Source organism: Rhamphochromis longiceps, linkage group LG14, assembly GCF_057381845.1.
Source record: "Rhamphochromis longiceps isolate RC_006_pf linkage group LG14, R_longiceps_female_GT1.1, whole genome shotgun sequence".
Taxonomy (NCBI): Eukaryota; Metazoa; Chordata; class Actinopteri; order Cichliformes; family Cichlidae; genus Rhamphochromis; species Rhamphochromis longiceps.
Window position 1 is genome coordinate 3,852,146 of NC_140570.1, and position 15,426 is coordinate 3,867,571.

General features: G+C 43.4%; 2 protein-coding genes across 2 annotated transcripts; one reads left to right on the forward strand and one right to left on the reverse strand.

Moving 5' to 3' along the window:
• Positions 1 to 3,197: 3,197 nt before the first annotated feature.
• On the reverse strand, positions 3,198 to 5,842 carry LOC146653432 (paraneoplastic antigen Ma1 homolog). Its single transcript, XM_085380620.1, has one exon. The coding sequence runs from the start codon at positions 4,596 to 4,598 to the stop codon at positions 3,198 to 3,200; it is 1,401 nt and encodes a 466-aa protein (XP_085236746.1). The 5' UTR covers positions 4,599 to 5,842.
• Positions 5,843 to 10,390: 4,548 nt separating this feature from the next.
• Positions 10,391 to 12,505, forward strand: LOC146653433 (uncharacterized). The gene is made up of 4 exons (XM_085380499.1): positions 10,391 to 10,911; positions 11,154 to 11,309; positions 11,608 to 11,700; positions 12,134 to 12,505. The coding sequence occupies exons 1-4, from the start codon at positions 10,393 to 10,395 to the stop codon at positions 12,503 to 12,505; spliced, it is 1,140 nt and encodes a 379-aa protein (XP_085236625.1). The 5' UTR covers positions 10,391 to 10,392.
• The last annotated feature ends 2,921 nt before the right edge of the window (positions 12,506 to 15,426 follow it).

Genomic DNA, 15,426 nt, shown 5'->3' on the forward strand with positions numbered 1-15,426 from the left:
TGGCAGTCCGTAATGAACAAAATACTTCTCCAGCAACACCTTTGCAACCGTAGAGGCTCTCTGGTCTTTTGTTGGAAAAGCTTGAGCATAACGAGTGTAGTGATCGGTAATGACCAGAACATTTTCTGTGCTGCTCGAATCAGGCTCTATGGACAAAAAGTCCATACAAACGAGGTCGAACGGTCCCTCACTTTGCAAATGCGACAAAGGTGCAGCTCTCTTGGGTAGAGTCTTTCTTTTTATACACCTCTCACAAGACTTGCAATACTCTTCAATCTCTGACTTCATCCGAGGCCAGTAGAACCGGTTTCTTACCAAGCCGTATGTCTTGTCGAGGCCCAAATCACCTGAGTCATCGTGCAGTGATTTCAGTACAGGGACTCTATACTTTTCTGGTAGTACCAACTGAGAACAGCGGGATTTCCCTGGATGAGTTACAATGCGATACATCACTCCTTTTTGCATCTTTAACCTGTCCCACTCTCTCAACAGCAAAGAGCAAGTTGGTTGCTTGGTCTTGTCAACTTGGTTACTATTCCCATTACTCAGAGCTGTCCACACTTGACCTATGCCGGGGTCTTCCCGTTGAGCGGTCGACAACTCAGCAAGACTCACAAAGGGCATATTCTTAACACTCAAAGAAGCCAGATTGCAATAAGCTTGTGGGATAGCTTGTGGAGAAGTGCCAAAAGAGTCAATGGCTCTTCCGGATCGTGGGTTTTTATGTTTCATCACCCCAGACATTTGACACAAGGCTCTCACTCCTGCTGCAGGAACGTCGTCCCACTCGGATTTGGATATCGACCCCGATTGTGGCCGGCGAGAGAGAGCGTCAGCGTCAATGTTTTGGACTCCTGCTCTGTACTTGAGACTAAAGTCATATGTAGACAGGGCAGCAAGCCAACGGTGACCCGTTGCGTCTAGCTTGGCAGACGTTAGCACATATGTCAGAGGGTTGTTGTCTGTCCTCACCTCGAACTTGGTCCCGTACAGATAGTCATGCAGTCTGTCCACTACCGCCCACTTCAGCGCCAAAAATTCCAATTTATGGGCTGGGTAATTCTTTTCTGAAGGAGTCAAACTCCGACTGACGAAAGCCACAGGTCTCAATCCTTCGCCTTGATCCTGGTACAGCACTCCTCCTAGCCCCTCCCGGCTAGCGTCTACATGCAGCACATAAGGTAGCTGAGGATCGGCAAAGGCCAACACAGGAGCTTGGGTAAGTCGTCGCTTCAGCTCCTCGAAGGCTGCCTCACATTCTCCGCTCCATCGACCACCAAAGGGCTCTGCGGGGTTAAGGTGCGGACCATCCTGTCTCTCCTTTACTTTCTTCTTTGCAGTTGAAGGGTAACCAGACAACAGTTGGTTCAATGGGTGAGCTACCTTGGAGTAATCTTTCACGAAACGCCGGTAGTACCCACAGAATCCAAGAAACGACCGTAACGCAGTCACAGTGTTGGGTCTTGGCCATGCGGTTACAGCTTCAGTCTTCTTTGGATCAGTAGACACCCCGTCTTGAGATATGATGTGCCCAACGTAAGTCACCGATGACTGACAAAACTGACATTTATCCAGTGACAGCTTCAGTCCTTCGTCCTTTAGACGGTCAAGCACCTTCAGCAACCGGATCTCATGCTCCTCAAGCGTGGCTCCAAACACAATGAGATCGTCGAGATAGACCAACACCTCAAGCAAGTTCATGTCTCCAACAGTTTGTTCCATTACCCGCTGAAATGTAGCGGGAGCCCCTGTCACTCCCTGTGGCATTCTTTCAAATTGGAAGAATCCAGCCGGGCAAATGAAAGCTGTCTTTTCCTTGTCGGAGTCTGCCATGGGCACTTGATAGTATCCACTCCGAAGGTCAAGCACACTGAACCACTTGCTTCCACTGAGACATGCCAAAGCATCTTCAATTCTTGGCACCGTGTATTGGTCGGGAGTGGTGCGGCGGTTTAGGGTCCGAAAATCCACACACATCCTTATTTTCCCATTCTTCTTTCTCACGACCACAATGGGTGAGGCATAAGGACTGCGTGACTCTGTAATAACACCAGCAGTTTTTAGCTGCGCTAGATGCTGTCTCAATGCCTCCACGTCAGCAGGCGGCAACCGACGAGACCTCTCCCGAAATGGTTTGTCCTCTGTGGTTTTAATAGTGTGCTGGGTGCTCTTACTGCATCCGACATCAAACTCAAGCAGAGAGAAAACTTCACTCCGCTCCATCATTTCTGTCACCAACCTTTCTTTCCACTCCTTAGGAACTGGTGAGTCTCCAAAGTTGAAAGAAGAGGGGCTCAGCTTCCCAGGGAACTCGACTTCAGACTCTTCCTTCCCAGGTAGAGATGACACAACGTCGACTGGAAACAGATGAGCTATTGGTGTCCCTCTGGTCAAGGTAATTTCCCGTGCTGACATGTTTCTAACTAGAACAGTAATTCTTTTTGCCGTCACCCCAGTGGAGGTCTGCAACTCTGGTCTCACCAGGAGTCCATCGGGAAACCGTGACTCATTCTCAGGGTCATCAGGTGAGTCTACAAGGATTGTCTGAGTGCCCAGCGCTCCCTGAAATTTTGGTGCCCCAGCCACTTGGGCGACTCCCCCAGGCCGTATGGTGACAGGTTTGGCTTGGGTGAACCACACCGTTCCCCTCTGGTTACTGTCAGCATCAGGTGGTAACACTGAGATCTCACTGAAAACTTTTCTGAAGACTGGGTGAATGTGCATGGATCTCACAAAGTTTTCCCCTCCCTTTTCCCTGCAGTGGCTAAGCAATCGCCTCACAGTGGGTGTGTTGGTGCCAACAAGCAGGGAAACTTCACCTCTCACAACTGGGTCGGGACATACCAACACAAGTGCATCAATGGTCTCACTCACGCCTACATCTGCTTCCAAAAACTCCAGCCTAAGTGACAAATAGCCATCATAAGGGTACTCGGCGGAACTGAGACCCCATATCGCCAACGTGTCGATAGACGTCAATGGCAGGTGTGTCAAATATCTGTCGTAGAAGGATCTGTACAGCAGGGTTACTTGAGAACCAGAATCGAGTATGGCTTTAGAGTAGATGCCTTCAATCTGTACCGACACTACAGAGCTAGGGCCCACTAAGCCTGCAGGTACAGTGTCTTTCACTTTTCCCTCTAAGGTGCTGCACTTGGTGGAACGTTTTGCAACCACCGGGATGCCAGGCCGTTCCTCTACTGGACCCCGCGGTAGTTTCCCGATTTCTTTGTCAGTTTAATGAGGCGCTTGTTGACTTTGAGTAGGTTTTCTTCACCTTCACATTCTCTCTTAAAATGTCCATCCTCCCCACATCTGTAGCAAAATATTCCAGGTTTATCCTCTTGATAGCCAGACCTTTGTGGGGTAGCATTTCTTTTATAAGGTGGCTTGGTAGGGACTTCTGGTTGTGAAATCTGGGTGTCTGGATGTGATGCAATCGTAGCAGCTTTAAGACTAAGCATCTCAGCTTTCATGACACTTAACTCTTTTTTCAGCTTTGCCACTTCAGGATCAACTTCTTGTTCAGGTGCCGACTTAGAAACAGGAGTTACAGACTGTGACATTACTGGGTTCTTACTATCGTTTCTGCTTTGGAGCATGTCCTCTTCCTCCCTTACTTCTTTTAGCAATTCACTGAAAGAAGGGGGTTCTCGCAGCTTGTGAGTCATACGAAGACGAAGTGCAATCATGTCTTGTTGCAGTGCTCCCCTCACAACCTGCTCCATCCGTAATCGATTCATGTCAGACAGTGCCACGCCTCCTTTTCTGAAAATACAGTGCAGCAGTTTATCCAACCTCAACAAGTAAGTAGACAACTTTTCGCCCACATTTTGGTAGGTATGTCTGAACTTCACCAGAAGATCGGACGCACTCTCAGTTGTTCCAAAAGCCGTCTCCAAAACCTGCATGTAGTCATATGAAGTTGCAGTGGGCTGCTGCACTCTCAAGAACCTTACAATGTCTGCAGCTGGACCTTTCAGACTTTCCACTATTCGCTGTTTCTTTATGTTGTCACTGCACTGCCACTCATCTAGCAGATGTGTTGTCTGTTCTGCCCAGGCATCATACTCTTCCTCCCCATTGGGCGTAGGTTTCACACCAGAGAACATGCGCAGCTTACGATAGCTCTGAGAATCAACAGATGTGGTGTTACATTTATCCACTAAGGAACTGATAGCATGTATCAAAGCCGTGTTCACATCAAGGGGTGAAGGCTGAAGTAAGCCACCAACGTCAGTAAGAGTTTTACCTTCCGCATTCAGGAATGACATTAGCTTAGATTGAAACTCATCATTTTCTGCAGGAGCAGTGAGCACATGAGCTGGCCATGGACCCGCCTCACCAGGAAGTCCAACAACATCCGGTGCGGTTTGATTTCTTAAATCAGTTGAAGTCTTGATCAGTACCAACTGTGTCTTAGAAGCTACATCAAGACAACGGTCAACTATCTCAGATTTTCCAAATACTTTGACCTGACTCAAAGCCGATAGCAGAACTGCATCTGTGACATCGGGGTCCACATCACTCAAAACAACTGCATGTCCATAAGCTAACTGCTTCCTTTTGCACCAAGCTTCAATTTCAACGGCTTCCATTTTTCTTTTTTCTTTTTTTTTTTTTTTTTTTTTAGCTCAAACAGTAAGAGATCTCACAATAAATGTAACCACACTTGACAATGAAAATAATTTCCTTAGCAATCTCAAAAAAAATTAGTTCCCTCTCTTTGGTGAATAACGGAAAACCAGGTCAGTCATAACAAAATTACATACAATCCCGGCTCGAGCCCCCAAAAATGTAACACTTTTACCACCGGCTCGTGTGACAAGACTCCCCCCTTATGCCCTCGGGTGCAGTCTTGACTCTACTTAAACATTCTGTGATAAAAGATACATCTCAAAAAATAAATATCAGTCTAGGGTTCATATGATTCTCGTGTCCACACAGACAAGCGGAGGCTAAGGAAATACACTTAACCGATTAAGGCTAATACATGTGAATACTCAAATGATAAGACACCATGCAATAAACCCAACACAGGATCTCAGGGTTAGAAAATGTATTAAACAATTGCAGGAAATTCACATCCAACCCTTTTTTCTTCATGAAAAAAAAAACACATATACAAAACATACAATAAACCCCCGGGGGATAGATTTCAGTATTTTTTCCCTTAATCTGTCCAATGTTATTCTTTTCCCAGAGTGCACTCTTAGTTTATTTTTGTTGTTGGCGCGCTTTAGTTGGAGCTCTTAATAATAACAACAATACCTCCGAGTATCCGTGATGTCTCCACCTCCTCCGATGAATAACTCGCTCGTTGTGGTAGCAACCGTCTCCACTCGCGGCAGCGAGCAACGAATCTCCGGTTCCTTAGATAGCAGCGAATCATCCACGGTTAGCGACTCTCTCCCGAGACAACTCTCCAACTCCGTCTCTCCGCTCCGGCGGAATCTCCGTTAGCCAGGACCGTGGCGTTAGCCTAGCTCCAGCTAGCCAACGTAGCCAAATGTGCCTCGTGCTTAGTCAAGCACAAAAGATACGGGAAGCCCGGCTCAAACGCTCCGAATGATTACCGGGAAGCCCGCAGACGGGTGATATGTTGTTGCCGAACAACTTTGGTGACATAAGCAGTCCCGAAGTCCATGCTTCGTCTATGCCATTTTAGTAATCCTTCTTTTTCTCCTCTCTTCCTCCCGAGTCTCTTTCCCCCGGAAGTCATCTGCAAGTCATGACCTCTCGTGACGTAGCATACAAAACAAGTTACACTTCTTCTCTTTTAACAGACATTCACATTCCATAAAATTATGGTTTTTTAACGTAACTGATTTTTTCACACACTATTTATGCATTTTAATACAAACATTTATATCACATATTTATACCACTCTTAACCTCATCATGAACAATTATTTTCTCTTTAACTTATTCTCATGAAAACAAAATAAATACCACTGATATTTATCAGAGTATTACATTTTATTTTTGGGTCATAAGCAGAAAGCGCTTGCTAGCGCTGTCCTTAGACGTTAAACGTGACGAAACTATTGAGGAAAAAACGCCGCGTATATATTGTTTATCATGACTCTGGTCTTAGGTGGCCTATTAACACAATTTAAAAACTGGTATACACTCTAAAAAGTGTATTTCAGCAGTAGTTGAAGTTACGTAAAGTTCAGAGTCAGTTTCATTAAGATTTCTGCTTTAGTGGAGCCAGTCTAAATTTGTGGAGTATATCAACTTGTTATTACGTGTTGTTCCCTCAGTACACATGTAACCTGCTATTCTCATTAGAGTCAACCTGCATCAATTAGGTTTCTCGTAACGCAGTGCGTCTGATGTCATGACGTCTCCGCCTTCTCCAGAATTTTCTACCTGCGGTTGAGAACAACAATTTGAGAGGCACTTGGCTGCAGGCAGGACCTCGTGAACAATTTGGTCAATAAGGTAACGAAGATATTACTTTTTCCATAGTCCTTGAAGGTAAGTCAAATGTAGAACACATATTTTAATATATTAGATATAAAAATATTCCAACTGTATTGTTAAGTTTGTTAAGTGTTTAGTAAACTGACCTGACCAAACCGCTATCATTCAGCCCTGCTAACATTAGCGAAATGTCAGACCTGTTGGTAGTTTGTGTTTGGACATGTAGGTTAAGTTAGTAGTTTGCCGGCGGTACTCTCTTGTTTTAATATCGTAACGCTAGCTTAAAGTTGTGTATTCATGCAGTGTGTCGGTGTTGGCTTACTGTTAGTTATTCATTAGCATTAGCACATTATAGCGGCAAGCTGGGCCGCGGTTCTCTTCAGACTACGTTACTTCGGGCGCGCGCATTTATACACGAGTGGTTGTTCGCAGTATGCCTGTCGGCGCGAATAGTTCATGCGGTCACGGCCACGGGTGATATAGGAGGTAAAGTTTAGCTGTGGTGGCTCCAGGAAGCATGCATTTACTGCCGCTTGCATTGCTTTCAATGTACATGACGTTAAGAAGGCGAGGAGAAAGGGTGCGTGCAGCGCTCGTACACGCACGGATCAGCCGTGTGAGAGGGAGATGGTGTGCGGCAGAAAATCAAAATTAGAAATCATAGAAGAAAGTATTACGCTATTGAACACAGAAAATACAGCCATCAGATTTCTTGTAGACCTAGCACACTTCTGGTCTGTGTCTGAATACATATACAAGTACATAGATGCAGATTGTAGGAGCCATAATTGAATGTATTGAATTTTGATGATCACTGGGTTTTTATTTGTTTGGTTGTTATGGGAGTCACGTGGGTGCTAGCGGTGACATAAATGGGCGTTGTCAGTCTGTCATTCGCTGGGTTTGATTTTGACAGAGAGGAGGGCTGGGTAGCCGTAGTTTTTGTTGACTAAAGATGTAGCGACTTCCACAGTCGCTAGAGGCCGGGGATGAAGCCTGCCTATTTGCCTGACGCGCTGCACAACATGTTTCGCCTTGTTACATTAGAGCCTGTGATGTTGTAAGAGTCTGAATCGGGATCCGATGACATTACTCTGTAAACTCTCAAAGCACTTTAATAAACAAGCAAACAATTCCACCTCTCGCATTATTGCGTAAAGTTGACAGCGCGTCAGGCAAATAGGCAGGCTTCATCCCCGGCCTCTAGCGACTGTGGAAGTCGCTACACAGATGAACACTGTAAACATGATGAAAGATCGACAGACTAACTCGAACATATCTTTAATCTTTAGGACTTTGGGTAGTGCTTCCTTTCCTTCCTGTCAACCTCTCCAGAGGGGTGTCTGCTGATGGCAGAAAGATTACATCACCTCTGGTTGGAACCCTGGACAGTGCCACAACCTTTGGCTTGGTGTCCAATGTGATGCCCCATCGCCACCTTCTGACCTAACTTCTTCTCAGCTCTTTGACTACTTCAAGAGGGGCATTCCTGTGTGGAGGCGTGCCAGGCAGCTCGTTTTACCTGTGAACTTGCGTACTTTCACTTCATCAACAACAAAGGTATGCAAGTTCAAAATAGTAATGTCTCATTTAAACTTAATTCAGTTTTACACTGAACAGGAATCGGCTTTATATATAAAACAATTGCAAAAAAAAAAAAAGTACCTATGGGCATTTGGGTTTTGTTTTTAAACTTTTGTTTTGAACTTATCCCTTTAAAATCTATTTAGAGAGGGCTGGCTACATTTGATGAATACATTTTGTGTTTAAATGATTCGCTTTGTGTTGGGCAATGTGGCAAAAAGCTGAGATGAGATCTAGTCTCATATCACCATATTGATATATTGTAATATTGCCCAACTCTCCCTCTGTGTTTTCTCAAATTATTTATATACACCCAGTAAAGCGTGTCTCTTTGTTTCTCCAGTGCTATGCTTCATGTGGAGATGCAAGGACTGTGGGACAACATTAACAAAAAGATCTGAATTGCTCAAACACTACAAACTGATTCATAGGCATTACGGACGAGGCCACTCATATCCATGCACTTATTTAAATTGTGCATGTAGGTTCAAGACTTGGAACGCCCTACTGAGCCATCTATCAAGAAATCACCCTGCCCAACAAGCAGTCTCCAAAGCTGCATCCACATTCACTTGCCATATTTGTGGCCATAATCAACTCTCCACAGAAAGAGAATATTTTCAACATATCTATCAGCATCTTAAAAATAAGGAGACTGTAACATGTGTGTTCCAAAACTGTGAATATAAAGCCAATGTCTATGAGAACTTCAAAAGTCATAAATACAGAAAACACTCTGGTACAGTGAACACATTTAAGCCTGGAATAAGTTCTGTTGATGAATCTTGTGCCAGTGTTGCCAGTGATATTTCAGATGTGGAAATTATAGAGAGTGATGTAAATTTAAATTCTGCTTTTGACAATGGGTATTCTGAAAACTTAGAGAAGGATATTGAGCTTAAAATTGCTTCAGTGCTCCTTAAGTTGGAACACATCTTTCTTGTGTCTAATGCAGCTGTAGATGAGCTTTTGCAGGAGTTAAACTATTTGATTGGTTCTGTTTCTGTGGCGATTACCCAAAAGACTATTAGCCAAGTATTACAAGACAACGGATGCCAATTTGACCAGTCAGTTGTTGAAAAGCTAGCCAGTGTACTCTGTGAGACAAACCCTGTAAAAAAAGCAATTGGAGATAAAGGTCCACTTTCCAGTCCTTGGAGACGAAAAGCATACTACAAGAGCCACTTTAAAGTAGTGGAACCAGTGGAATATATACTTGACCGAAAAAATAACAAGTTATTCCAATATATTTCAATTTTAAAGTCTTTGCAGCATATTCTTGACTGCCAGACAATCTTGGATCAGGCTGTTAATTTGAATACTGTAGATAATCAGCCTCAAAAAACTTCTGTGCACTACAAAACTATCTTCGATGGTGACTTCTTCCATGAAAATGGACTGTTGTCCAAGCAGGAAAGCATTTCATTGATATTATACATTGATGAATTCGAAATATGTAATCCCCTTGGTACATCACGGAGGAAGCATAAAATTTGTGGATTGTACTGGGTTTTGGGTAATTTGCCACCAGGCTGTAATTCTGCTTTAACCTCAATCTATTTGGCTGCTTTAATCAAAAGTAATGATCTGAAGTGCTATGGGTATGAGAAAGCTAATCCTATGCTCTTCCCCCCTTCTGCTTCTCTTCTCTTTTTCTTCTTTCCTCTCCTTGTTGTCTCCTATATTCTCCTCACCTCCTCTCCTTCTCTCTTCTCTTCAATGTCTCCCATATTCTCGCCATCTCTCTTCTCCTCCCCTTTCCTCCTCTCTTTGCCTTCTCTCTTTTCCTCTAGTTTGACATTAAATTCTCCTAATTGGAAATGTCAGTGGTTTACATGTTGATCCTCACTAACTGTGCTTGTGCTTTGTTCTCAGACCACCATGGCTGGTTCAACACCTGCAAGACTGAAGGTGATTTTAGGAGAGAACAACATTGAAAAGCTGACTCTTCCAAATGGCATCCCAGAGTCACTTGAAGACCTTCTCAGCACGATAAAGACTACCTTTGGGTTAAAAGGTAACTTCAGACTGCAATACATGGACCAAGACTTTGGCAATGACTTCTTCAATCTGAATTCTACCACCGAACTTTGGAATTTGGGGACAATCAAAGTGATCCACCAGCAAACAAATCCACCTTTGATCAGTGCCGATCAGTCCACTTCATCTCTGTCTCTTTCATTTGAGTCTGATGACGGTATTTCGGTGGCATCAAATGACACAATTATCCTCTCATCCCCTGAATCTATGTCATCTCGAACACAACAGTGGCCAGAAGATTTTGCAATTCCCCAATTTTCATATGACACAGAGCTACAGCTAGAGAGGGGGAATACTGAGTACCGTGTGAGCCAAAAAATGTTGACTTTAAGCACCCGAATGCTGTATGATATCCTGAAAAGAGTTGCAGAAGAAATTTACCGTTACAAGGCCTATCCAGAGGATGCACATTTCTGCGCAGCTGCAGAGGCCCTTATCAAAAAGCACCCATGTTTGAAAGAACCTGGATCATTCAATGGCTGCTACGGTTGGAAACAACGACTGAAGTACAAAATGGCAAACTACAGGACCCAGCTCAAATTACAGGGGTGTCCAGAGCTGTGTGTAAACTCACTGAAATCTAAAGCTACTACAGATGCTTTCCCTGCTAAAAAAGTGAAGAAGCCAAAACGTTCTGAAGCTAACTTTTATCCATCCTTTCCTACTGGTGAGACTCTGGACAGCATGGAAAAAGTGAGACTAGAACTTCTGACAGAGATCGGGATAAGGGACAATGAAAGGGTCATCGCAGACAAAATGGCTAACACGTTTGCCTACAGACGACATGAGGTGGTAAACCAAGAACCAAGCATTCAGGAACTGAAGGACAGATGGCCTGCACTCTTCACACAGAAAGAGGTAAGAATGGAACTGAAGTGATCGAAGTCTGTATGCTTCGGGATTTGTTGCAGTTAACTTTCATGAATCGGTCATAACTTGATGTGGTTGAGATTTTATAACACTGAACTTAATGAAAGAATTTACATTTTGAATTCCCATATATGTTATACTTTTTGGGATATAGACATTTTGGCATACAATCAGTTTCAGCATTTTGTTCCATAATACAATATCTAGTGTCATTTGTGTTTTGTTTTTAGATAAATACAGAGTTCCAGAGGCTCATGGCTGTTCCTCTTGAGTGGAAGTTCATGGCCCAGTTAGACATGCACTCAAGTCAGCTGATCAAAGTCATACGTGCCAAAGGAGGAGCAACACGCCAAAAGATTGCGAACATCATGGACACATTGGACCAGGTAAATCTGTACCATCAAACAAGATACTTCGTAACTAAGAGGGCTGTCAAAATATATCTGAATCCTTCATAAATACAATATGGGCAGGCCAATGTTAATCATGGCTTTCATATGCATGAATGTTTTTAGCGACTCAAAAAATACACCACTGAACTCATCCCCTTTTCTTTCTGTAATGAATCTCTGGGCTTGTGAATTACTGTTTTTAAATAAAGTACATGTAAGTTAAGCAATAAGAGTAAGGATGTCTGTCTTATGAAATTTAGAGTTTAAAATTAATCAACATTTGTTGTTCTAGACTGTGGACATTAATCATCGGAGGGAATGTGTGCTGAAAGCCCTCACCATCTTCCTGGGAGAAGATGCAGATGGCCTGATCAAGGAATACCTTGTAAGTTTCAACAGTTTGTCAGCACATCTTGTCAAAGGGACACAAAAAAAGTTAACTGTTAGAACAAACATAACACGTGAACCATAGTTGGATTGCTGACATGTATTTATTATCATGACCATATTGGACATTATGTAATTCCCAGCAACAACACATTACATATTGGATTGACTTTGTTTTAAGTAAGACGGGCTTACTTGATTATTTAAGTTCAAAGGAATAGTTTGACATGTTGGGAAATCTTATCTTTCTTGCTTACAATTTGATTAGAGTCAGATTGATACACCTCTCTCTGCTGTTTCTGGTGTGTGATGACACCCAGCCAAGAAATAGCCCAGCACATAACACATATTGGTACATCACCCAAACACTTAATCACAGTAAGAAGTGAGGCTAATGATGATTTGTGTTTGTGTCTTGTACCCCTCTGTAGGACTGTGGAGCAGATGATGTTCAGAGGGACCTGGAGGAGGTCACCATGGCAGTGTATGTGATTCGGAAGGAGGGGGAGGGACTGCAGGAGCCACCTGAAGACATTGGCATTGTCATTGAGGGTGTGGAAGTGTTGCATGAACTAATTTCGGTTGCCTCAGCTTGTGCCCTGCTTCTAGGTTTGATCTATGCACTCAACCTAGCTTATCCAAAACCCTTTCGCTTCACTTTTGAAGTGCTCCAAAAAATCTTCATGCAGCTTGATCAGCAGCTTGATCAGCAAACTTCAAAGCTCCCAGTAATGGCACAGAACAATGACCAACAAATGGCCTTGTGCCATAATGCGAAGGAACAACTGTGTTTGGACATATAGCATGTAAAATATGTAGTCTCTTTTGGATGTTGGGCCTTTTTTATGCTGCAAGAGACCTCAAACCCCAATTTAATGTGCTTTTATACATACTTTGTATGGTATTATTATTTATTTTTTAATTTTTTTTTCAGACATATTTGCCTTCGTTTCAAGGGAAAGGTTGCATTTCAGGTTTGATGTGCTCAGTTATACAACAAACTGTTGTGACATTCTAAAACTCTAAAGGAGTGTTTATATTTTTTCATCCCCATTGGTCAGCTACACTGTTCAGATATTTATTTATTGGCTATAGCTGAAGAGAAGTTTCTGTATACTCTTGGGGCACTTTTTCATAGTTGACACTATATGTGTTGAGATTGATATTTGTGTAATACTGTGTTGCACTTTACACTTTGATGACAACTTTGTGGTCCTACTAAGCGTTACTTGCATTTTGTGCATATGTGTTTTAAAAAGGACAAATGTGTAATGTGTTTGACCAAAAGCTGTGTTGGTTGCCATAAAGGTAATACTTTATTACACTTATACAATAAAGCATTTAACAAAAAAAACATTGGATTTTGAATTTTTGAAAAATATTTTCAGCCAACTTAAAATTTTGATTTAAGCTTTATTAAACAAACTAAAATTTCATTTTAGAGTCACTACAAAAAGCAATTTACACTAAACCACATTATTAGGTTAGCAAAGAGCAATATTTTACTTTTGGGTTATGCAAATTATTGGGTTGGAAAAACTGAAAACTTTAAGTTGAAATGTCTTAATTTTAAGTTGGATTAATGCAAAATGTTTATTTGACAACAATTAATTTATTAAGTACATCTAACTTAAATCAGTTGTGTTAATCTAATGTATTAACTTCATTTCAAAGAACTTAATTAAATTTGGTGTTACCATTTGAAATAATTCAATTAAGTTGGTTCAACTATTTTCTTTTTTCAGTGTATATCACCTTGTTGCTTTGTCATCTTAAAGTAGTTGTGTGATTGTCTTACCACGACTACTTTATTCTTCCTCAGTCAAACAGCAGCACTCATGCGCTTGTTTTGCCCCCTAGCTCCAGGTGTTGTGCCAAAAAGTGATCGTCGGGCAGAAAGCGATTGCTGCCCGCGGGAGTGCGCGCAGCTGCTTAAAGCTGTAGCGCCCAGATTACTTATGTGCGGTAAGCTGCTTCAACCATCTGTTTGTTGAAAAATACTAACGCGACCGCACCGCATTTTCTTGTTAGTAACGGTAACGGCGTTGTAACGATAGGAATAGTAATTCGTTAGATTACACGTTACTGAAAAAAGTACTTGTGGGCAGGATAAAGAGAATGTAAGAGATAGGCTGGCTGGCTGAACTGAACTGGAAACACACATGTGGGATTGACAGCAACAATGACAAGACAATGAACTGAGAGAAACTGAGGGTTTAAATAAAGTGGCTAATGCTGATGATTAGATACCAGTGAGTACAAATCAAATCCACCTCCATTGTCCCGATACCCAAAAACTCCAACCCATCTTGCCTCAATGATTACCGCCCAGTAGCACTCACCCCCATCATCACTAAGTGCTTAGAGCGACTGGTCCTAGCACACTTCAAATCCTGTCTCCCCCCCACCCTGGACCCCCACCAATTCGCATACCGCCGGAACAGGAGCACAGAGGATGCAGTCTCCATCGCAATGCACTCTGTCCTCTCACACCTGGACAACAACAACACCTACGCCAGAATGCTGTTTATAGACTTCAGTTCAGCGTTCAATACAATCCACCCCTCACAACTCATCAGGAAACTGACAGACCTGGGTATCAGTTCCCTCATCTGCAAATGGTTACTGGACTTCCTGACCAACCGCCCCCAACATGTCCGGCTGGATAACCGCTGCTCATCTACCATCACAATGAACACCGGTGTACCACAAGGCTGTGTGATGAGCCCTTTCCTCTACTCCCTCTTCACCCACGACTGCAGACCTGCTGATGGTTCCAACACCATCATTAAGTTTGCAGATGACACCACGGTGATTGGCCTCATCAGTGACAACGATGAGGCCGCCTACAGGGAGGAGGTGGATCGTCTGGCTGAGTGGTGCGACAGAAACAACCTGCTGCTTAACACCGAGAAGACCAAGGAGCTCATCGTGGACTACAGGAGGAATGCTGACCCACATCCACCCATCCACATTAAGGGGACGGCTGTGGAGCGTGTGAGCAGCTTCAAGTTCCTGGGAGTCCACATCTCCGAGGATCTCACCTGGACGACCAACTGCTCCAAGCTGGTCAAGAAGGCTCACCAGCGCCTCTTCTTCTTGAGGACTCTGAGGAAGAACCACCTGTCCTCAGACACCCTGGTGAACTTCTATCGCTGCACCATCGAGAGCATCCTGACCAACTGTATAACAGTCTGGTACGGGAACTGCTCTGCCTCGGACCGGAAGGCGTTGCAGAGGGTCGTGAAAACTGCCCAGCGCATCGCCGGAGCACCACTTCCTGCCATAAAAGACATCTACAGGAAGCGGTGTCTGAAAAGGGCTGGGAAAATCATCAAAGACCCCAGTCACCCATCACATGGACTCTTCACCCTCCTGCCCTCTGGGAGGCGCCACAGGAGCCTCCGGACTAAGACCACCAGGTACCGGAACAGCTTCTTCCCCACAGCTGTCAGACTCCTGAACTCTGCCTCCTGACATCTGACCCACGTTAAACTCATGGACTGAACATACACACACCCACAATGGACAACTGTACCCTCAAACACAATAATAACATGGACTGAACCACCACTCACAACCACTAGCACTTTATATAGCCTCTGTAGAAACTATCTACACCCTCACTTATCTTAACTGCACTACTGTATAGCTCTGTGTAAATAATCATTCTGTACATTCGATAATCTTTAATCCTACAACTGTTTACAACTTGCATAGTTCC

What these genes read in the sequence shown, in the direction of transcription:
- LOC146653433 (XM_085380499.1), top strand. Translation starts at nt 10,393, where the DNA reads ATGCTGTATGATATCCTGAAAAGAGTTGCAGAAGAAATTTACCGTTAC. An exon ending in CACTCTTCACACAGAAAGAG is followed by an intron (nt 10,912 to 11,153) that starts GTAAGAATGGAA and finishes TTTTGTTTTTAG; the next exon opens with ATAAATACAGAGTTCCAGAG. An exon ending in GCCTGATCAAGGAATACCTT is followed by an intron (nt 11,701 to 12,133) that starts GTAAGTTTCAAC and finishes ACCCCTCTGTAG; the next exon opens with GACTGTGGAGCAGATGATGT.
- LOC146653432 (XM_085380620.1), bottom strand. Translation starts at nt 4,598, where the DNA reads ATGGAAGCCGTTGAAATTGAAGCTTGGTGCAAAAGGAAGCAGTTAGCT.